Genomic DNA, 22,254 nt, shown 5'->3' with positions numbered 1-22,254 from the left:
ATAGAAAATAATGTTACTAGCATTCATTTGGATAGTGTCATAATATAAATAGTGCTATCTAATATGACATGATCAGTGAAATGAAGTCAAATAACAATGATAACAGGCTACTATGAAATGAAATGGACCAGGCAATTCAATTAGTGGACTCTGTTTTTGTAGAGTAGCATTTTTTTTATTTTTATTTTGAAAGGATTGTAGGGTAGCATTTATTTGGTCAAATATTTGCATTTGTCTGTTTTACCCCATCTTCAATTGATCACTTGTTTGGATGAATTTTAAAGCTTTTGATTTCTTCTGTCTATGGAAGGAAACATATTGGCTTATTTTGAGAAAACTATTTAATTACGAGTGTTGTTGTTTTGCCTCTAGTAGTTGGGAACTGTTATCATTTTCTCTCTCTCTCTCTCTTTTTTTTTTTTTTGAGTGACGAGGGAAACCCGCAACCAGTACCTGAGGGTGTGCACTGGGTAAACCCCGCCTTGTGACCCTAGCTGGCAAAGGACCACAAGGAGGTAGACCAATCTAGGTTGGCCATAGCTCACTGGCTCAAACGAAGAAGGCCAATAGGCCGCTCCCTCTGGGAGTTGAACTTGTAACATTGTGGTTACCAAGTCAACGGCTTGACCAATTTGCCTGGGTTGTCCCATGTTGTCATTTTCTCTTGCCTGACCAGTTTCTTAATTTGAGGAAGATCATCTGATTGACTTGAATGAGAAGGTTTTGGGGGCCGTTTGGTTCACGGAATGCTAGATTACCTTAGGAATGTTAGATTGCTGGGAATGTTAGATTACTGGGAATGTTAGATTCCTGTGTTTGGTTAAAATTGAGGCATGTAATATAATTATGTTTGGTTTAGGGTTATCTTATCTTTTATATATATATATATATATATATATATATATATATATATATATATATATATATATATATATATATATATATATATATATATATATATATATATATATATATATATAAGCTAACATAAAATATATATCTTTAAATAATTAGAATTAAAATGACAAAATTCATAAATATGCAAGGTTATCCTACATTACCTAACAAAATGAAGGGAATCACATTCCCTTCAAAATCCTATGTGGAGGGAATGTTGCATTCCCTGGGAATGTTATATTCCCTCAGAGAAAATGAACCAAACATAGGAATGTAAGCTCGGGAATGTCACATTCCCTTGGTTATATAATATAACCTGAACCAAACGCCCCCTTGGGGTTTTGCTTGTAGAAAATTGAAAGGCAAATTCAAATGAACAACCGTTAAGCAGATGATTCTCTGTGGTGGTGCCTTGGGTTGCGATGATGCAAAATGTCCATAGATTTTAAAATTTTAATGCTAGGATGGGTATGTGAGAATATAATGATAGTCCTTATTTATGTATTCCTTTTGTTCCGCAAAGGCTGTCAGTTTTTTCTTCCTGATGATAAACACAATCTGATTTCTGCCACAATTTTAAAACATATTTCTTTAATATTCTGAATTGTGGTTCTTGATGCTACTAATACTTAATGTCTGATTTTTAATTTCTAAACTTGAAGATTTTTAGTTTCTAAACATAAGTGAAGATTTTGCTAAAATGACCCCAAGAATAGTAACTAGGATAGTTAAATTGGGATTGAGAGAGTATTTATGTACTTAGGGGAACAGTGGCATCCTTTGAAATAAAATTGATAGAAATCTATGAAATGATTTGGATTTGTAATATGTAGACCTTCAAGTGGCCTCTTTGAAAGATTGATAACAGGGCAATGATATGAGTGAAGAGGAAGATGTAGATAGAAACGTACTTTAACTGAACTTAAGAAATACGTGATAGTCCAACATTGGTGGCTTCAGCACTTCAGGCATGATAACTCATAACTGAATAGGATCCATATTTACATATAGTCAATGTACTCAATCCCAACGATTGAGGTGTGTGTCTAGTTGAGAGTAGTATTTCTGCATGTAAAACATCAGTGCCGAATCCTTACAGGAGGATGCTATTTCACATCTTAAGTGCCAGTTTCAAGTGTTTACAGGCAAGTTTTTATGTTGTATTCTCTAGTGCTGATAGTTTTCCCTTTTCAAATACTTATAATAGGTTGAGAATCAATTGCCTGAGAAGATTGAGAGACTTGTTAGATGTGAGGCTTCTGCATATCAAAAATTGTTGATGAAGAGGGTTGAAGACAATCTTGGTGCAATTGGAACTTCAAAGGTTGCTTCAACTTTATTACTCACCTTTAAACACTTGCTTGTATTTGTTGCTTGCCTGCATATTCTATAATTGGTTATAGAAGATTATTTTAATGTGCTATTGTTAATTTTAATTTAATCATTTCATTTTATTTTATATTTTATACAATATTCCTCTAGTCTTGCATGTGTATATAAACTTCTAGGAGCAACTCTGTTTTTTCTACCATTTAACCTTTAATTTTACTGTTTTATTAGGCTCGATCTGTTCACAATTCTGTGATGGAGCTCCGTAATATATGCAATCATCCATATCTTAGTCAACTTCATGTAGAGGAGGTACTGCTCCCTCTAATTCTCTCTATTTAGTTTTTGTTTCTTGTTTACTGTTTTTCGGTTTTTTTAAGAATGTTTATCGGTAAGGGCAGATTGATTGCATGGTCCTGCACTCCTGCCTGGGACGAACAGTCTAACTGATAGATTCCACTCAGTTGCCAACCCTAGTATTGTTATCTAAATACTCCAGGGGGGATCTGTTGTATGTAGAAGTTGGTTTGTGACCATTGCATTCTTTTGCTTAAATGTTCTTGAACATATTTTTGCTATTGTTAGGTTCATGAGTTTATTCCAAAGCATTACTTGCCATATGTGGTGAGACTTTGTGGGAAGCTTGAGGTGTTAGATAGACTACTGCCGAAGCTGAAGGCCACAGATCATCGGGTATGTCAATACTCAATAGTTTTAAATGTTCATAAAGTAAACAACTTAACATTCATAGTTACCCACTTAACCCAAAAAAAAAAAAAGAATTTATTCCAGTTTTGGATGCTTGACTATAGCCATTTCTACCTATGGTACTTAGACTTCGATATTTTTTCGCAGTTAGTGCTCGGTTAAATATTTTTTTTTTTTTTTTTTCTACTTTTGGTCTTCTTCCCAGTGTTATCTCCAGGATCTCTGGTGACATTTTCCATCAGCATGTCACTAGAGAATACTGTCAAAAGGAGCATAACTGGAATGTTGTTTTAAAAAAAAAAAAAAAAAAATCAAAGTGGAGCACTATAGGTAAAAATGCCACTATAGTCAAGGGATCAAAATTGGAATAAACTCCTGAAAGTGTGTGTGTGTGTGTTTGTCTATATATATATATATATATATATATATATATATATAGATCATATGAGAACCAACTTACCCATGAGTCCATGAGAACCAATTTCATCCATTAAAAAAATAGATCTATGGATAAGATTAATTGGGGGATTAAAAATGCGCGTGTGCATATTAGGCATTATGATGTGCACATATTAAGCATGTCCCTATGTTACACCCAACACATGCTTAATATGCACACATCATAATGCCTAATATGTACACATGCGTTTTTAATCCCCCAATTAATCTCATTCATAGATCTATTTTTTTAATGGATGAGATTGGTTCTCATGGACTCATGGGGAGGTTGGTTCTCATAGGAACCTCACCGTATATACACACACACATAAGTGGAATGGTGTTTTTTCTTGTCCTCTGCACTATAAAAATGTTACTACTTGCTGCCTTTGTGGAATCGTCAATGCTCGGTAGAGATGCTTCATTTTTGTCTGCTTAAAAGAAATCTGTTGGTTATGCTTTCTTTTCCCTCAAGAACTAAGGCTTATTAAGTGGAATAACCTCCAAAAAGGGAATATACATATGTACTCCGTAGTCTCCGTATATGTTATGTGAAGTGTTTTTGTTTTCTTTTCACTATAAAAATGTTCATACTTGTAGCATTTGTGGAATTGTAATGCTAAGAAGAGATGTTTTCTTCTTCCTTCTTATCCTGCTTAAACTAAATCTGTTAGTGTTGGTTATGCTCACTTTTCGCTGCGAGAACCATGGCTGTTCGAATCAACTGGCTGTTATTGAGATTTGTTCTTTTTCTAGGTCTTGCTGTTCTCAACAATGACTAGACTTCTTGATGTGATGGAGGAGTATCTCTACTGGAAACAGTATAAGTACCTTCGCTTGGATGGACATACATCCGGGGGTGAGCGAGGAGCCCTTATTGAAAAGTTCAATGACCCTAATTCTCCATATTTTATATTTTTGCTAAGGTAATTAGCAAATTTACAGCAATCAATTAGATTTGCAGTTCTATCAAGTTAATAGGGGAGTTTTTCTTTTTAAGTTTCTTCAATATTCCTGAGTAGGAGGAGTGAAAGGAGATAATGATATATAGTACTTAGTTCAGAAACCTTTTCTTTCGCGAACATAAATAATTAGGTTGTCTTCCATTTATCTGTTTAGTAATACTTGATTTGAGATGCTCATTTATCACCATATATTTGGTTAACTTTTTCGATTTAATTTTATATAACTAGAGAATCTATCATCCTAGATGAGTATTTTGACTAGATTGAAAAAATAAATTGTTCATAAATAATTGTAAACATTTAGTTTGACTCCCACAGCTTTGCTGCCACAAAAAGTTTCATAGCTCCTATTTCATATATGCTAAGTGGAATATTTTTCAAATTTAAGATCGGGCTTACTATCTATACAACTAGGTTATTGGTCTAAAATTTTATGTTGTGAATTGGGATTTCCTAACATTTATATGTTTGCATTTGCCATGTATTCATGTGTATCAAACTGACTAATAAGAAGTTTTTTCCAGTATCCGGGCTGGGGGTGTTGGAGTGAATCTTCAAGCTGCTGATACAGTGATAATTTTTGACACCGATTGGAATCCACAGGCAACAATATAAACACCTATATCAACAATCTTTTTATAAATTCTTGAATACCACAGAGTATCTTATAAATTGTTTTCACGTTGTTGGTCTCAGGTTGATTTGCAAGCACAGGCAAGGGCTCATAGGATAGGACAAAAGAAGGACGTTCTTGTTCTTCGATTAGAAACAGTACGTACATTGCGCCTCAATTTAGATATGAAAGATTCATATTTTCTTTTGAATTTTCTGGTGGTGGGTCTATGTATGTTATTGTTAAGTGATAACTAGGCTATTTTATAAAAAGATTGGAGATGCATACATAGAGCATAAGAATTCATGATTGCAGGTTGCTGTTTAAAAAATTAATATTGTTCATAAAAGGACCTTTTTGTAATATGGAAATGGTGGATAATATTAAATATTTTTTTTTTCCTGTTTGCTATTTTTGAAAGATCTTTTCTATCGGTGTGGAGATATGGTGTATAATATCAAATGTTGGTCAATTTTTTTGGCTATTCTTTTGTTGTGAGAATGAATTTTTGTTGGAACCATTTGTTGAAGGTGAAATAGCCCATGAATATTCAAGACCTCTTATTCTTGTTGCATTCTCATCCAATTTTATTAGCACCAATCTTAATTTTGGAAATTGCATTCATGACTTATCCTTTTCCAATATATGAGTTAGGTGCAAACAGTGGAGGAACAAGTAAGAGCTGCTGCAGAGCACAAACTTGGAGTCGCTAATCAGAGCATTACTGCAGGCTTCTTTGACAATAACACAAGGTCATTTAAAAAGATATTTTAATCTGAATCTCACCATTGGCATAGCACCCTGAATAAATTGCATGTAATATGCTTGTTTGAATTGTAGTGCGGAGGATCGAAGAGAATACTTGGAGTCCCTCCTCCGGGAAAGCAAAAAAGAGGAAGCTGCACCTGTGCTAAATGATGATGCTCTAAATGATCTTATTGCACGCAGGTGAACAACTTAAGCCATATGTGATTTGTTTAGAAATGGAAATTATGTCAAATGGCTCCTATAGACAAGGGCATTATTCACATACCTCTGTCTTCATGCAGTTCTCTCCCTATTTATCTACTGGCTGTAATATGCTTAATAACTTTCTGGCAATTCTTTTTGTGTTTTAGGTGATGTTATATTAATAGAAGTTTCTTATATCTAATTCCCCCATTACATTCATTTTGGATATCACATGCAAGCTGAATGCACTTATCTTCTCCCTTGCCCTCCCTTGGTTTCACATTTATGTCACTTATCCAAATACTCTTGCTGCGTCCAGAACTGGCTACATAGAATTTCTGATATTTTTTCCGTACTTCCCCTAAGCTGTCTAATATTTCACTTTCTTTTGTCTATTTAGTGAGTCAGAAATCGATGTGTTTGAATCAATTGACAAAAGGAGGCAAGAAGAAGAGATGGTACTTACTGAATACTTGTGATGATTCTGCAGTCTTTTGCTTTTTCCCTCTCTCTGTCTGTCGAATTTCTCATGAGTATATAATTTTTCCCAAGTTTGCATGCAGTACCTCTTTATTGAGAACTTAAACTTAAATTTCAGGTAGTATGGAAGAAATTGTGTTCAGAAAAGGGGGCAGAAAATTCTGAGTCTGTTCCTCCTTTGCCTTCTCGACTTTTGACAGAGGAAGACTTAAAACCATTCTATGAAGCGATGAAAATATCTGATGATACACCAACTGTGATACCAAGTACTGGGGTAAAGCGGAAGGGTCAGTATCTTGGAGGTCTTGATACCCAACATTATGGACGTGGAAAAAGAGCTAGAGAGGTTAGTCTATATTGTATATTCTAGGGAATCATATGCATAAACACACAGGAAAAGACCCATTTGAACCTTATAGTTTGCCACTTAAGTTTATTCCTTTATGTTTCACTATAAACACTTTTAGCCCTTAAATATACGTTTTTGTAACTCAAACAACCCTATACCTAACTGCTGTTAAGAGTCACATGTAGGATACATGACTATGGCCTTTGAACTTCAACCTAACTGATAAGTCTATACTGGTGATTTCTTCAATTTTGGTGGGTACAATAAAGGGGCAGATCAGGCAATTTCTTCCAAAAGCTATGTGCACAGATCTTTATTATTGGATTTGCTGCCTTGGTCACACAAATCAACATCTAGCATTTGCTCATCTTTCATGTGAAGTCCATTATATGTCTGGTTATGGTCTTATGGAGATCAAGAAACTGGCTACTTCTGGCAAGTACTTAACCGAGCTTAGGTTTTGGGGTTATTTATGTTACAATATCCATCTGGGTTAAAAATTTTCATAGTTAAACATAGAGTACTAAAATTGAGTAAGTGGTAAACTATAGGTACCGAATGTGCCTTTTCATCCATATACATAGTAGTTTTTAATTCCCTGAGGTCTTTATATATACGTGTGTGTGTGTTAACATTATTTTATTCTAATTCCTAAGGTGCGCTCCTATGAAGAGCAATGGACGGAGGAGGAATTTGAAAAAATGTGTCTTGCTGAGTCTCCTGAATCCCCAGTTGCAAAAGACGAAATGTCAGAAAAGAAATTGCCCGCAAGTAGTAGCTCTACCGTGGCCAATGCTGAAGAGCAAGTTCTACCATCCATCCAGTCTTCGGAACAGACTCCAGTACCTATTGTTCAACACAGCACAGAGGTTACCCCACCTTCTAAACGTGGCCGTGGGAGGCCAAAAAGAACAGTGCCAGTTGCTAATGTTTCTCCGCCACCTATTACAGTACCTGCAACCAAGGAAAGTGATGAGGTGATTACAGGGTCCAATATACAAAATGCTTCTAGCTGTCCAGTGACTCTTGCTCCTCGTCCAGAGTCTATGCCTGGTTCTTCTGTGGAAGGTGTGACTGGAACCATCCAACAGAATACTACTACATGCATTACTCCTACTTCTCAGTCCATTTCTCTTCCAGCTGTTCCTGCTGTACCTCAGCCAAACCCCCCTGGTCATCCCACCTCTGGTCGAGGCAGGGGACGTGGTCAAGGGCGAGGTCGAAAATCTCAAATTGGAGAAGCCCCAAGGCGCCGGGGTAAAAAACAGAATACAATTATACAAACTGTTCCTGTTTGTCAAGGCAATCCTGACACTGTAACACAAACAGTGAATGCTTCAAGTTCCTCCAGAACTAATGATCAAGATCCAGTTCCCCATTCTACCACTGAGATGGAAACTGGTAAGGGACAAAGTTCAGTATCACCTGCTCCGCCTAAGGGACAAAGTTCAGTATCGCCTGCTCCGCCTGCATCTGTTAGCAAGGAACCAACTATTGTTTCGGGTCTTCCTGTTGTTGCACCATCTTCGACAAGCAAGGAGCTGAATTCTGTTTCACCCGTTCCTCTGGCTTTGGCTTCTACTGGCAAGGATGAAAACTCAGTTTCACCTGCTCCTGTTTTTGCATCTTCTGCCAGTAAAGAATCAAGTTCACATTCAGCTGTTCCAGTTATTTCATCTTCCCCTGCAGCAAGCAATTCTAGAACAGGTTCCGAGAGAGCACCAATTACTCCCTCTCCATCGGTTCTTGGTTCTGTTTCTTCAGATAATTCTTCCACCATGGGGGTTGTCGGTAAGCAAGATTCTGGTAATCAGCTAGCTCTTACTTCTGGACCAGCAGCACCAATGCCTATAACAAATACAGTTCTTCATGCTTCTGCTCCTACACCTGCCCCCAAGCAAGGTAGAGGACGTGGGCGAAAACCTCAGACAGGAGGGGAGGCCCCTAGGCGAAGGGGAAAGAGACAGGATTTGGCTACAAATGTTGGTTCTGAAGTATCAGCTAATCAGATTTTAGAATTAAATGAACCCCCACATAAGAAGTCCAGGGTGTCTGTTGGGAGGAAGCCCACCACCCGAAGCAATCCGGAAACTGAAGCTTCACTGCAGACAAATTTGCTCAATCCTGTTACATCTCGAATAACTAAAGATCTTGGTAGCAAAGAAATCTCTAATTCTAAGCACAGTAGGGAAGTTGAGGAACAAAGTGCTGTCAAGCTAGATCCATCTCAAACTCATGATGCCAAAGTGAATGATGATATGAGTACAAGAAAAGAGCTCCATTCTGAGTCTCAAGTATTGGAAAGAGAAACAGATGAGAATCTGAGAGGTAGATGATATATCCCAAATTTTTCTTGTACCAAGTGATTTTAAAGTGACTATGGCTGTGTCGAGTTCTGAAAAGTTGATCTTTTGTTGGTAATTTTACAGGTGAAGAAAATAAAAGTGAGTCAAGGAATGATATTAGTGGAAATGTATCAAAAGTTGCATCTGAAAGTTGTTCAAATGCTGTTCAAAGTGCCGAAATTAAGCATGATTCCGTGTTGATGAAGGATGGAGTTCCTCAGCAGATTGAAAGTCAAAATTCTCTTAGGGTTGAGTTAGGCAGTTCCAAATCTGGAACAGAAACTGATAGTTCTAAGATAAATGTTGGTAAGAAGGCCATACAGACTGCATCAATTTTAGAATCAACTGCTGTGGTTGGCAAGTCTGCGAAAGAAAAATGTGAGGGCCATTCTGGGAATAAAGATGATGAAAAGGAAGAACAGAGACTGACAAGTGTAGTCGGCCCTCAGGCATCTTCTCAAAGCAATGCTGAACCTGCAACTATACATACTCACAAAACTGAAGTTGATACAATTGCAGTAGTGGAGAAGGATGTCTCATCTAAACCTAAATCAAGAAAGTCTCAAAAGATTAAAAGAGGGAGTAGCACTTCTTTTTGTGTCTCGGCCAATCCCTCTATTGAGGTTAACAAGGTGGAAATCACGACAGAAACTCTTGTTACAGCTTCAGGTTCTGAATCTATTATTCCTGATGATCTAGATCAGAAAGGAGATAGCAAAATGCCCGTAGGCAAGACTAGTGCTACAAATGGGGCTCTTGGACTGAAGCCTGAGTCTATTGTTTGTTCAAGTTTGCAGAATAAGTCCTCAGCTTCTAAAACTCCAGGGGAAGTAGATCCTGTTTTGGAATGTAATCTTGATATGTTGGATGGGGATAAAAGTGACACTAGCAAAATAGAGAGTGACAATCATTTGGCAAATAACTCCATTGATTCAAAACCTGAAGTGACTGAGGATGAAAATAATCCTGATAAAGTGGATAGAAAAGAACTGGACCAAGAAGATCCTGTTCTGGAGGTGGCTCCTATCTCAAAGCCAAAGGGGACTGACAATCTGGACGGCATGACATCCTCCATTTTACCATCTTCTGAGGCAGATGTTCTTGTTAGTGTATCTCCACAAACAGAATTGGTGATTCAATCTTCAGTACAGTCAGATGTAGGACAGGGAATGGGTTCTCTCACAAATGATTCTTTAGCACAAGTTTGCAAGGTGCCTGAGCCAAAACCTATTGCAGATTCAAGTGGCATTGAGAAGGTACAAACTCCAACTATGCAAACTAGTGAACTGCAGTCTGAGAGGCAAACCGCAGTTGCCAAGTCCCTCTCAGATAAGTCTGACAATGATCATGATGTGCAAGCTCCAGAGATAAAAAATGATGTTTCTGAAGATGGGGCAAACCCAGAAACTAATGAATCACAACCTAGTCCAACTTTGCATACTAGCGAATCTCATTCAGAGATGCAAGTTACTGTTGCTGGATGCCCAGTAGAGAATTCTGAAAGGGATCATACTGCACAAGCTCAGGAGATTGAAAATAATGTTGACATGGAATCTCAACCCTGTCAAAATTTACAAACTAGTGCTTGTCAATCAAGGCCACAAACTACTGTTGCTGAATCCCCCATAGATAAGTCTGATAAAGATCATTGTGCACAAGCTCAGGAAACCCAAAATGATGTCTGTGAAGATGCAATGACCCAAGAAAGAAATGTCTCCCAAATTGGAACAGATGATAAGGGGAACATTTCTAATGCTGATGATGCTTTGCTTCATCTTCCTGTGGTCTGTGAATCTGAAACTAAATCAGCTGTTGAATCATTTGAAGTTTCTTTAAATCCATGTAACATTGAAAAAAATACATCTTTGGCTGTGCAAGGCTCTGAAAGTTTAGAGCCTGCAAGAATAGAGCCACAGTGTGAGTCTGACAAAGATTTGGTTGCTGAAATTGAGGAGAGGAAGATTTCAGATGTAGCCAATTCAAACCAGGTTTTGAAGGAAAACATTGAAAGAATTCCTAATGAGGTAGCCACTTCAGACGATACATCTCAACCTTGTGTTATGGAAGACATGGAACGAGTTTCTAATGAGGGGGCCACTTCGGACAATGTTACAGTTGAACCCCCAGTTGAATCCCAAAATAGCCAAGGGTCCAAAATGGCTAAACATGAGGTGATATCTGAATTGAGTGAAACTCAATACAATCCTGCCTCTGCAACATCAGAAAATGAGGCTGAAGTCCATTGCTCTACAGAGAACCAAAGCAAGATAAACACTGATGTAATTTTGGGGGATATTAAATTTGTTGATCCTAAAAGTTCTTCTGTGGATGACCATGCAGTAGATGAACCAGAGAGCAAAAAGTCTGATGCAAATAAAGGTAGTATTTTAAACCTGAAATAAATTAAGCTCAACATTGTACTTCTGTTGAAGTATTTAAAAATCACTTAGAATTGCTTTTGTCTGCAGAGAACCAAATGGAGATAAACGCTGAGGTAATTTCTGGGGATATTCAAGGTGTTGAGCCAAAATTTTCTTCAGTGGAAGGCCTTGCAATAGATGTACCACAGAGCCAAATTTCTGATGCAAATGAAGGTATTTCAAAGCCTGAAGTAAATGAAGGTGAACATGCTACTGCTTTTGAGGCATCTAAAAATGACTCAGAAATAGAGTGCATCTCTGATGATTTAGGAACAGTAACTTCTAAAGAGGCTACTTCAATTGGAATTGTTGGGGCAGGAGAGAAGTTGGAGGTAAATGATGATACTTCATACCCATTACCTGGTGAATCTAAATGTAGTGCTGCTCCTAGGGCATCTGAAGAGGACTCTGAAGCACAACTGATCTCTGAGAATCTGGAGATAGTTGAAGTTAGAGTTGTGACAGCAGCAGAAAAGTCTGAGAATCCCTGTGGGGAGGATTCTGCAGTTCAAGTACAAGAGAACCAAAGATCAGATAAAACTAATGATATTTCAAATTCTGAAATTAGTGATCCTGAACAATATATTGCTGCTGAGGCATCTCAAACAAAGCAGATCGCTGAGAATGTGGAAACTGGACGTGTTAGGCAGGCTACTTCAGTTGACTCTGGATTTGTAGCAGCAGCAGGAAACTCTGAGAATCCATGCGGGGTAAATTTTACCAATGAAGTACAAGATAACCAAATTTCTGATGGAAATAAGAATGTTTCAAAAATTGAAATTAGTGAACCTAGTATTGCTGCTGGGGATTCAGAAATTGTATTTGAAATGAAGCAGATCTCTGAGAATGTGGCAACAGAAGCTGTTAGGGAGGGTACTTCAGTTGAAGTAACTGCAGAGGAGAAATCTGAGAATTCATGTCAGGAAGATCTAGTGCCTAAAGTGCAAGTGGAGCAGGACATTGATGGTAATGAACATATTTCTGATCCTGAAGCTGTTGAATCTTCAATGTATACTGTTGCTGAGGCATCTGAAGTTATGACAGAAATGGAATATACATCTGAGAAATTGGAAGCAGAAACTGCAAAGGAGACTACTTCAGTTGATTTTGCATTTATAGCGGCAGAGAATTCTGAGAATCAAATTGGGGAAGACATTTTGGTTGAGGAACAGGTAGTCAATAACAAAAATAAAGATAATTTGAACCCTACTGAACCTGAACCTTGTAGTGCCACTCAGGCTTCAGAAGTTGAATCCAAAATGAAGCAGATCTTGGAGACTGTGGAAACAGAAACAATTTTAGATGATACTTCAGTTGAAGATGTCACTTTAGCAGCAGCAGAAAATTCTCAGATGATATCTGAGAACATGGGTATAGAAACTGTTAGGCAGTCTACTTCAGTTGACTATGCAGTTGTAAAAGAAGCAGGTAATTTTGAGGATCCATGTGGGGAAGTACTGAGGAACCAGGTATCTGATGAAAATAAAGGTACATCAAACACTGGAATTGCTGAACCTGAACCTAGTACTGCTTTTGGGGCATCGGAAACTCATTCTGAAATGAAGCTGATCTTTGAGATTGTGGAAACAGAAACCGTTAAGGAGGATATTTCTGTTGAAGTTGGTGCCTTGGCAACAGAAGAAAATTCTGAGATGATCTCTCATAACACAGAAAAAGAGATTGCTGGGGAGGTTTCCTCTGTTGATGGTGGAGCTTTGGCAGGAACAGAAATTTCTGAAAATCCATCTCAGAAAGATTTTATGGTTGAAGTACAAGAGAATAAAAAATCGGATGGAAGGGGTCATGAACCTACAACTGTAGCATCTTGTAATGAGGTGGAAATCAAGCAGATTCCTCAGAACTCTGAAATGGTTACTGCTAAGGCTGTTACGTTACTTGAAGCTGAAGTTGTTGAAGTTCCAAATGAGAACTTGGAAAAAATTCCTGAAGACTCTGCAGTTGAAGTCCAAGAAAAATTTTACGATGCAATTGAAGATGTTTCCAATCTTGAAAGTAACAAAGACCAAAACAGTCCAGTTGGAACGTCTGGAACTAAAGATGATTTTATTCAGATGGCTGTTGAAACTTCAGAAACAGTTACTTACAAGGAGACAGTTTCGGATATTTCTTTGGCTACAGATCTCAAGGGAGATATTTCATTTGAAAAGCCTGTTGATGGCTCTCATGGGATTCCTTGTATTAACGATGATCCAATTGTAGAATCAGAAGTAGGAGACTGCTCCACTGCTGCTGATGAAGGTTTGCCATCTGCTCTGGAGGGTGATGATAAAGACTTATCCCATCAATGACTGATTTTTATCTCCTCACGTTTTGTCATTTGGTAAGGCTTGATCCTTGATTTCTTAGATATGGAATTATTTCCTGGCTCTACCTCTTGCCTTTATGTTTCTTTTTCTTACTATGTTTCTCTTTTATGAGATACATTTTTTTGGTGGGACTTTTAGATAATTTTTCAATTTCTTAGTGAGAGGACATCAAGATCTTTACCTGCAAAAAGAATTTAGTTTTCTCCTTAGTCAATATGTCCTGTAGCCTGTAGGTCAATATCAATATATCATAGTGATTTATCTCACTTAGAAGTTGCATGGACAATAAATCTTGGTTTGTCAATGTTCTACCTTTGCATGTAATAACTGTGTTATTGGCACTTTAAAATTATCACAAAGTGGTTTAGCCTGTACAGGAGGATTTATTTTCTATATTCTTGTCTTCTTCAGAGATGGATATCATCCAGCAAGAGCTCAAGTAGATATCAATCTTACAGTTAGAATAATTTTGCAAGGTATATAGCTCACTTTTTGTTCCTGTATTCTTTTCCTTGTATGGGGCCCAACAGGTTTGTTTGCAATGCTTATATCATGGACTGAGGTTCACATAGCATGATGGGCTCCTGGTACAAGTTCATTTTTAGTATACTGTAGATTTATTTTTAGTATACTACTAGTTCATTTTTAGTGTACTACAGGTTCATTTTGACTTGCAATACACTAAAAATGAACTTTGCATCAAAATATTAAACCTACTAAAAATGAAGTATACCAAATTTAAATCTACAATATACTAAAAATGAACTTGTAGTACACTAAAAATAAAATTGCACTATACTAAAAATGAACCTGTATCGACGTCCACCTTGCAATGTAGATCTCGGGGTGCGTGATATAATTTGTCGTTTTGGTTGTATGGGGAGGGGGGTTGGTTATTTATGATTTTTGTTGGTTAAGATTGTAATGATTCTAAACCTCTTGTTAATTTGCTGAGAACTCTAATCTTTGTTCCAGGATGTGGATAGATGATTAGATATGGATGCTTATGTTTTGGAGCTACCTAATTGCTTCTAGATCCTAAGAATTAGATAGAATGACCAAAGTATGTGTAACTTTTATGTATTATCTGTAAAATAGTGGTGTAATTATACAACTTCCAGACACAAATGCCAGCGAAGCCTTTGTACCAACAAATAGCATTATTAACTTATTGGTATCAAATGGGAGCTTTGCTTCTCTAGTCATGACTCCTTGTGTCTGATGAGATTGGCTTATTGACAGTTAATTCTGAACTAGCTGTTTTAAAGTATATCCTCCGATTGGACTTACACTCTAGTGGTACCAAGTTGTTATTTCATATGGGAGGGAGGTTGTGTGTTTGAGAGGTGGCATTGACTTTTTGTTTTTTAGTAATGAATATATACTATATTGTAATAGAGTCGGTAGTACTAAAAAAAAGAAGTATATTCCGATTCGAAAATGTTTCGGCTCTGAAATTCCTTCAAAATTTTTTTGTGCTTAAAAATACAAAGTACGCACCTAATGTTTTAAAATGACTAACTTTAAATTTCGCCACAACTGATGCACCTTAAGCATACAAATCATGCACCTTAAGAAGAAAAATCACGTACATTAAGTTTCAATAACTATTCACATTAAACTCAAAATCCACGCACCTTAAGTTTTAATAAATGCTCACGTTAAGTATACAATTCACGCATCTTAAGCACAAAGGTCACGCACCTTAAGTTTTAACAAATACTCACATTAAGCACATAACTCACGCACTTTAAGTACAAAATTTACGCATTTTAAGCACAAAATCCACGCATCTTAATTTGACCTAGATGCAAAAATTATCAAATTGTTACTGTATTTTTTTAAAAACTTTGGTAATCCTAGACATTGATTTAAGCATGATCAATTAGGATAATACTTGTTATAGTTGTATTATGGAATTCGGAAGTTCACCCGTGAAAACCGCTTTCTTAAATGGTGAGTTAGATGAAGAAATCTATAAGAAACAACCCAAAGGGTTTGTTGTTCGGGCCAAGAAAAGTGAGTGTGTAGGCTGGTTAAATTGTTATATGGTTTAAAACAAGTGCCTAAATAATGGCACGAGAAATTTGATCATGCGATGTTAACCAATGGATTTAAGATAAACGAGAGTGATAAGTGTGTCTACGTTAAGGAAATGATAGACGATTATGTCATTCTTTGTTTATACGTAGATGATATACTCATCGTTGGTAGTAATGATCAAGTCTACCGAAAAAATGTTAAATGTGAGATTTGGCATGAAGGATATGAGTTTGGTTGATTTAATCATCGGGATTAAAGTCATTAGAAGGCACGATGGTCTAGTGTTAAGCCAACTCATTATATTGCTAAAATCCTTAGGAAATTCAACAAGGATGATGATCAATTGGCTAATGCACCGTTTGATACAAACGGTCATCCAACCAAGAACCATGGAGAGTGTAATTCTCAAGTAGAGTATGCCCAGTTTGTTGGTAATTTGATGTACCTTATGAGCTGTACTAGGCCGGATATTGCCTTTGCGGTTAGTAAACTCAATAGATATACGAGTAACCCAGTGATATGAACTGAAAGGCAATAGTAAAGGTTATGAGATACCTTAGGTATACTTGTGACCTTGAACTAAACTATACAAGATATCATGTTGTATTTGAAGGGTATAGTGACATTAATTGGATATATGATATTAAGGACTATAACTCCACGAGTGGCTATGTGTTTTCACTAGCCGGTACAGTCGTATCGTGGAAATCCTTGAAGGAAACTGTGATAGCCAAATCCACGATAAAATCTGACCTGATAGCCTTAGACAAATGTTGTGAAGAGGTTGGATGGCCACGCCATTTTCTCGAGGATGTTCCTAGTTGGAAAAGACATGCACCTCCAATATGTGTGCTTTGCGATAAGTCAAGCCACACTTGGTAGAGTACGAAGTCATATGTATATATCCTAAGTCTAGACATATACGTCGTAGACATAATACCATTAAACAATTTCTTGCAACTGGTGTTGTCTCGGTTGACTATGTGAAGTGAAAAGACAATATATCGAATCCATTAACCAAAGGGTTAAGTAGAGAGTTAACTGAAAAGTTGACACGAGGGATGGATTTAAAGCCCTTGAAATAAAGTTCTATAGTGGGTACCAACTTAGATGGCACCTAGGTTAAATGAGACAACTAAATTATAGAGCGAAGCGTGTCACTATGGGGGTCTCGAACTCCTTACCACTCCTTGTTAGAACAGTGACTCCCGCACGGGGCTAGCACGATGATGCTTTAATGATTTGAATGTCGGTTGACATGTGTGAGTATGCGGGATACTCATAAAAGAATCACTTATGTGAGAGAGAAGTGAGTGTCGCTTCAAAGAAGAATTGATTGGGCTCAATTCTCTAGAAGCTCTTGAAAAACTAGGAACAGTGACCCACAACCAAAATAGGCACAATCATGAGAACAAAACAGGGTTGGGAGGTTCCTGTGTGAGATATATTATCGTGTACACAAACGGCAGTCAATTCAAAGACATCGCGTTCTATCGTACAACTAGTAGAGTAAATATATCTTCACAAGGGAAGGTTCAAAGGGTAACGCCTACCTATCCTATGAAGGGATCGACCGTTGAACATAGTCATTCCATTTTAAAACAATCCCGAAAATCAATTTTTCATTCATGTGGGAGATTGTTGGAAAAATAGCATAAAATGACATTGTAAGTGGCATTTTTGTGATAAAAATATTATTGGGGTTCACTTCTGATTTGGGTCAGATCAAAGTCGATTCGGGTTCATTGTAGTGAGACGAAGAGATTGATATATTGTACGCTCAAAACGGATAATGGATGAATGAGAAATTGATTCTCAAAGTAGGCCCATTTGAGTTGGAAAGTGAAGGTGAGAAAGCTTTAAAGTAGCCTTTGTCCCACATTGGTTTGGGAATTGGGTTTGCACCACTATATATACAAGAACCTTTTTTTAAAGCATATTGAATTATATAGCATAGAGGTTCTCTAATGTGTGTATGGGAGTGCAAATCAAATCCCAAAAAGTGGCTAGCTTGTCAACTTGGCACCTTTAGGAGGTTGCAAATTTTGCTCAACTTGTGCTAACAACCTAAACCATTCTTGTGCTTGTTATATTTTTATATTTGACAAAACATATAGTGACAAGATTCAATCCATGTGAGTTCCAGAAGAGTCAAAAGATTATTATACAAAATGTTTACTCTAGTGACAATTTAGCATATTTGTTCACCAAATCCCTTTCTACAATTACTTTAGAAAGACATGTTTATTATATTAGAATGTGTAAGTTTAGAATATCGTTATCTTCGGGACCGAGGGAGCTATATTTCCTTGAAAAATCTTGAAGATGGAAGACTAACCGTTATACCTTCTTTTCTTTTTTTTTTTTTTTTTGATTGAGCTTTTATATAATTTTCTTAATTAAAAGTTTTTTAACGAGACAACTGGTGTAACACATGAATACACATGCACCATGTACTCTTTTCCTCAACTTTTAGATTTTTTCTCATTAGTTTTTTCTAGTAAGGTTTTTAACTAAACATGAGTATGTTGTAATAATGCTCGAAGGGGGAGTGTTGTAAATAAATAAATTTAAAAATTATTAGATGACTTTTATTATGATAATATCATTTAATCATTTATAGACTTTTAGATTTACTAGAACGTTGTTCTCGTAAATATTGGATTGTAAGATGAATAATAAGATTTGATTGTTTTATCTCACTACATTATACAATGAGAACAATACAACAATTCACATGAGAAAACGTGAATTGTGATTAGGATCCGTTTGGAAAGCAAGAAAATAACTTCTGCAAAATATTTTCTGGAAAATGAGTCATTTTTCAAAAAATATTTTCCATTCGAGCGTTCGGTTGCATTTTGGAAAACTTGGTGTGTTTAATTTATTTTCTGGAAAAATGAGTAGAATTGTATGTTTAAACATTTTTACGGAAAATGATTTCCCCCAAATTTTGGGGGATATCATTTTCCGCCAAAATAGCTTCATTTTTCCCTGTCAACGGAAAATATTTTCAGAAGTCATTTTCCGAATTTTCAAACGGACCCTAAATGACGAGTAATTTTTTTTGAATGTAATTAGAATGTAGTATTTGTTCACCACCTACTGAAGCACAAAGAGTCAAAGCCTCACACTGAAATTTAAAACTGAGATCTCTCATTTGAACGGTCACAGCTATGCCGCTCGACAGAAGCCCTTTGACTTTTTGCTACTTGAGTAAGAATGAAAAAAAAAAAAAATCTAAATTTTGTTGGTTAGAAAATCTAACTCTTTAGTAACGTTTTGTGTTAGCTCTACAAATTTTCTTTCAAATAAAAGTCAAGCTCTATGCACGTAACCTGCACAATTTATTAATTATTCGATCAACAAAATATATTACAGAAAAAAAAAAAAAATTATTACAGTATAACACGATTTACAATTCATGATATGCTATATTTTTGCTCTAGAACTTAAGCCTTATCATTTTTCCTTCCTAAAATAGCAGTCTTCTTTCTAATCTTCTCAACTTTCGATCAGATTACATCGTCAACCGTCTTCTTCCAAATCGCAAGTTTCTCTTTCTCAAGGGTACAATTATCATAATCTCTATTTGGCTCATATACGTATATATATACTTGCACTTTAGTAGTCCATGGTTGTTTTCATTTGGGTTTTGTATTTTTGGGTAGGGCATTAAAGAAATGGAAATTTGTTAATAATTGGGTTTGTGGCAATGGGTTCTGTTTTGGGTAAGTTCAAGTTGACATCTTGAATGTTTTTCTTCTTTGGTCTGCGAGCACATCTGAATTAAGTGAACTGAAGATATGGTTTTTCTTAGTAATTTTTGAATTCTGTTAGTAATGCTGAGTGTAGATTGAAGATTTTTGTTGGATACAAGTGTTGATTTTAAGTTTTTGGTGGTTGATAATTTCAAGGGAGAACTTTTTCTTCCCTTCCCGATCGGCGATTAGCAAGTGTTGATTCAGACTATTAGGAATTTAGGAGTGAATATGAGTAGCTCTGGTCTGGGTAATGGATTTTTGTCGGGTTACTCTGGTGGATTCTTGGGAATGAATAGGCCTCAACAACCTCAATTGAATGGTAATGATGTGGGTAATAATCGTATTCAATCATCAATGGATCTTAAGATGGAGCTTGAAAACGGGAAGCGTATTGAGCTGCTGGAAAGTAAGGGTCCTGCCCAAAAAGGTTTTACAATGACTTTTGGTAAGGATAAGAGAGTTTTTTGTAATAATGATATGAGTGATGAGGATGAGCCGAGCCTTGCAGAGGATGGGAATGGCGAGAACGAGGATGAGGCACCGGGGAAAAAGGGATCTCAGTGGCAGAGAATGAAGTGGACAGATAGCATAGTTAAGCTTCTCATACAAGTGGTTGCGTATGTTGGGGATGACGTTTGTTTGGAGGGTCCAGAGGGTTTGAAGAGAAAGTCCGGTTGCATTCAGAAGAAGGGTAAATGGAAAACGGTCTCAAAAATTATGATAAGTAAAGGTTGTCATGTCTCACCCCAGCAGTGCGAGGATAAATTCAATGACTTAAACAAGAGGTACAAGAAATTGAATGATATTCTCGGGAGAGGTACTTCTTGTGCGGTGGTGGAAAATCCTGCTTTGATGGATTCGATGCCTCAGCTCTCTGCAAAGGCCAAGGACACCGTAAAGAAGATACTGTGCTCAAAACATTTGTTTTACAGGGAAATGTGTGCTTACCATAATGGACAAAAAATACCAGATTGCAGTGATCTTGAGTTACAAATTCATTCTTCATCAGTTGCCACGCACTGTTCAAAGGATAATAATGGCTGCCCAGGAGACGAAGCTGAAGAAAATGATGATTCTGTGGACGATGAATCCGGTGATGAAGAAAATAATACTGCTAGTGGTGATGCAGTAAAGACGGGAACTTGTTATGAGAGAAGGGAAAATGAACAATCTGTTGATAATGATTGTTTTGGAGTTGAAATAGATGAGTTCTTTCAGGACCCTACAAAATCCCAATGGGAACGGAAAGCATGGATTAAGAAACGGATGCTACAATTGGAAGAAGAGAGGGTTGGTATTGAAGAAGAAGCCGTTGAGTTGGAGAAAAGGCGATTTAAGTGGCAAAGATTTTGCAGTGAGAAAGATAGAGAGCTCGAAATTGAAAGATTGGAGAATGAGAGGTTGATATTAGAGAATAAGCGGATGGTACTGCAACTGAAACTCAAGGACCACGAATTAGACCTTCCAACGCCCTGTGTCCCTTTCAAATCTGGTCCTCTCAGCCTGGATAGGCCATAAGTATCAATAATTCCCCAGCATAGGAGATCTGTAAGTTTTCCAGTCAACCTGTAAGGTATAAACCTAACTGGCAGTGCACTACGTTAAACCTACTTTCTGTAAAATAGGGAAAGTTTCTTTGGTTTTTGTTGTGATCATAGCTTGAACTCTTTGTATTTAAGCATTATTTATGACTCTTGATTGTTAACAGATTTTATTCCATTTTTGTTTTGATACTAAATCAGCTTGCTTCTTAATACTTCATATTTCATTGAGAAAGTAAATCTTGCTTGCTCCCACTTCTGACGTTCAATGGTAGCATAATGTTTTCATATAGTCAAAGCTTATATGAAGGTTGTTGAAAAATAAAGAGTTAGGTTTATCTATAGGGTTGTGTCTGTTTATGAATGGTAGTTCCTTACAGTTATGTGTTTGTATATATATATGTACTATGTTTCTTTATTAAAAACACAGATAATACTAATATATTTCAGTCTTATATACATTTTCTATTCCTTGATTCTTCATCATTGCTTCCGGCCTAACTGGCGGGTGGTGTTATTCTCCACCCGCCAGGCCATTCTATCTTCCAAATTCAACAAAGGTTTCCTAGGGTTGCTATGAGTATGCCGTTCGTTAATAAAGCTCGAGATTATTGCCCATGGGTACTGGGTAGGTGATTGGAGTGAAACTATTTAATAAAATTATCCATTAAATCTGTAACTCTTCTCTAAACCCGGGAAGCGTGCATCTCTTGTTGAAATTGTTAATCATTATCTTTAGCTTTAACCCTGATTTTTGCATGTCTGTTACACATAACTTAGTTTAATAGATCATCCTGCAAGGTAAGGTAATCTCGTCCCCTCTCCTCAATATTTTTCTCTTGCCTGTCTGTGGATGATGGATCGCGTTACAACATAGGAATATACCAAGAAAGAGTCATCCTCCTGATGCCGGCATGATATCAGGTGTTCCCTGAATCTTTTACGCAATTGTCAATTCTTTCATGATGATAACTGTTTCCCTAGAAGTGTTATTTTGATAAATCTGTGAAGTATTGCTGCAGTTTTCCAGACTTTCCTATCTATCATTCTCAGAATGTATTGATCTTCCATGTTTGTGAAAAGT

At 36.8% G+C, this 22,254-nt stretch overlaps 2 protein-coding genes across 5 annotated transcripts in view; both read left to right on the top strand.

Moving 5' to 3' along the window:
- The window catches only part of LOC109160042 (chromatin structure-remodeling complex protein SYD), a 28,203-nt gene extending 13,092 nt beyond the window's left edge, over nucleotides 1-15,111 (top strand). The window contains exons 22-38 of one of the 3 annotated variants that reach the window (XM_019308149.1): nucleotides 2,105-2,221; nucleotides 2,458-2,538; nucleotides 2,812-2,919; nucleotides 4,129-4,298; nucleotides 4,862-4,940; nucleotides 5,034-5,108; nucleotides 5,605-5,702; nucleotides 5,791-5,898; nucleotides 6,302-6,359; nucleotides 6,500-6,727; nucleotides 7,387-8,154; nucleotides 8,188-9,058; nucleotides 9,160-10,890; nucleotides 10,924-11,454; nucleotides 11,526-13,836; nucleotides 14,234-14,298; nucleotides 14,798-15,111. In XM_019308149.1, coding sequence (XP_019163694.1) covers nucleotides 2,105-2,221; nucleotides 2,458-2,538; nucleotides 2,812-2,919; nucleotides 4,129-4,298; nucleotides 4,862-4,940; nucleotides 5,034-5,108; nucleotides 5,605-5,702; nucleotides 5,791-5,898; nucleotides 6,302-6,359; nucleotides 6,500-6,727; nucleotides 7,387-8,154; nucleotides 8,188-9,058; nucleotides 9,160-10,890; nucleotides 10,924-11,454; nucleotides 11,526-13,804 — 7,302 coding nt within the window. In that variant the 3' untranslated portion in view covers nucleotides 13,805-13,836; nucleotides 14,234-14,298; nucleotides 14,798-15,111. Of the gene's footprint in view, nucleotides 1-2,104; nucleotides 2,222-2,457; nucleotides 2,539-2,811; nucleotides 2,920-4,128; nucleotides 4,299-4,861; nucleotides 4,941-5,033; nucleotides 5,109-5,604; nucleotides 5,703-5,790; nucleotides 5,899-6,301; nucleotides 6,360-6,499; nucleotides 6,728-7,386; nucleotides 8,155-8,187; nucleotides 9,059-9,159; nucleotides 11,455-11,525; nucleotides 13,837-14,233; nucleotides 14,299-14,797 lie in introns of all 3 variants that reach the window. The other 2 variants (XM_019308148.1, XM_019308147.1) reach the window with 2 other exon arrangements.
- Nucleotides 856-21,367, top strand: LOC109160043. 2 transcript variants are annotated; one of them, XM_019308151.1, is made up of 3 exons: nucleotides 856-860; nucleotides 2,704-2,707; nucleotides 19,834-21,367. In XM_019308151.1, the coding sequence occupies exon 3, from the start codon at nucleotides 19,858-19,860 to the stop codon at nucleotides 21,145-21,147; it is 1,290 nt and encodes a 429-aa protein (XP_019163696.1). In that variant the 5' UTR covers nucleotides 856-860; nucleotides 2,704-2,707; nucleotides 19,834-19,857; the 3' UTR covers nucleotides 21,148-21,367. The 2 variants fall into 2 exon arrangements, with proteins under 2 accessions (XP_019163696.1, XP_019163697.1); XM_019308152.1 differs by lacking the exons at nucleotides 856-860; nucleotides 2,704-2,707 and adding an exon at nucleotides 14,737-14,743.
- Nucleotides 21,368-22,254: the final 887 nt, after the last annotated feature.

The sequence above is a fragment of the Ipomoea nil genome, unplaced genomic scaffold (genome assembly GCF_001879475.1).
Source record: "Ipomoea nil cultivar Tokyo-kokei standard unplaced genomic scaffold, Asagao_1.1 scaffold2845, whole genome shotgun sequence".
Taxonomy (NCBI): domain Eukaryota; kingdom Viridiplantae; phylum Streptophyta; class Magnoliopsida; order Solanales; family Convolvulaceae; genus Ipomoea; species Ipomoea nil.
Note: the sequence above shows the minus strand (reverse complement) of the source record. Positions and strands in the feature narration are given on the sequence as shown.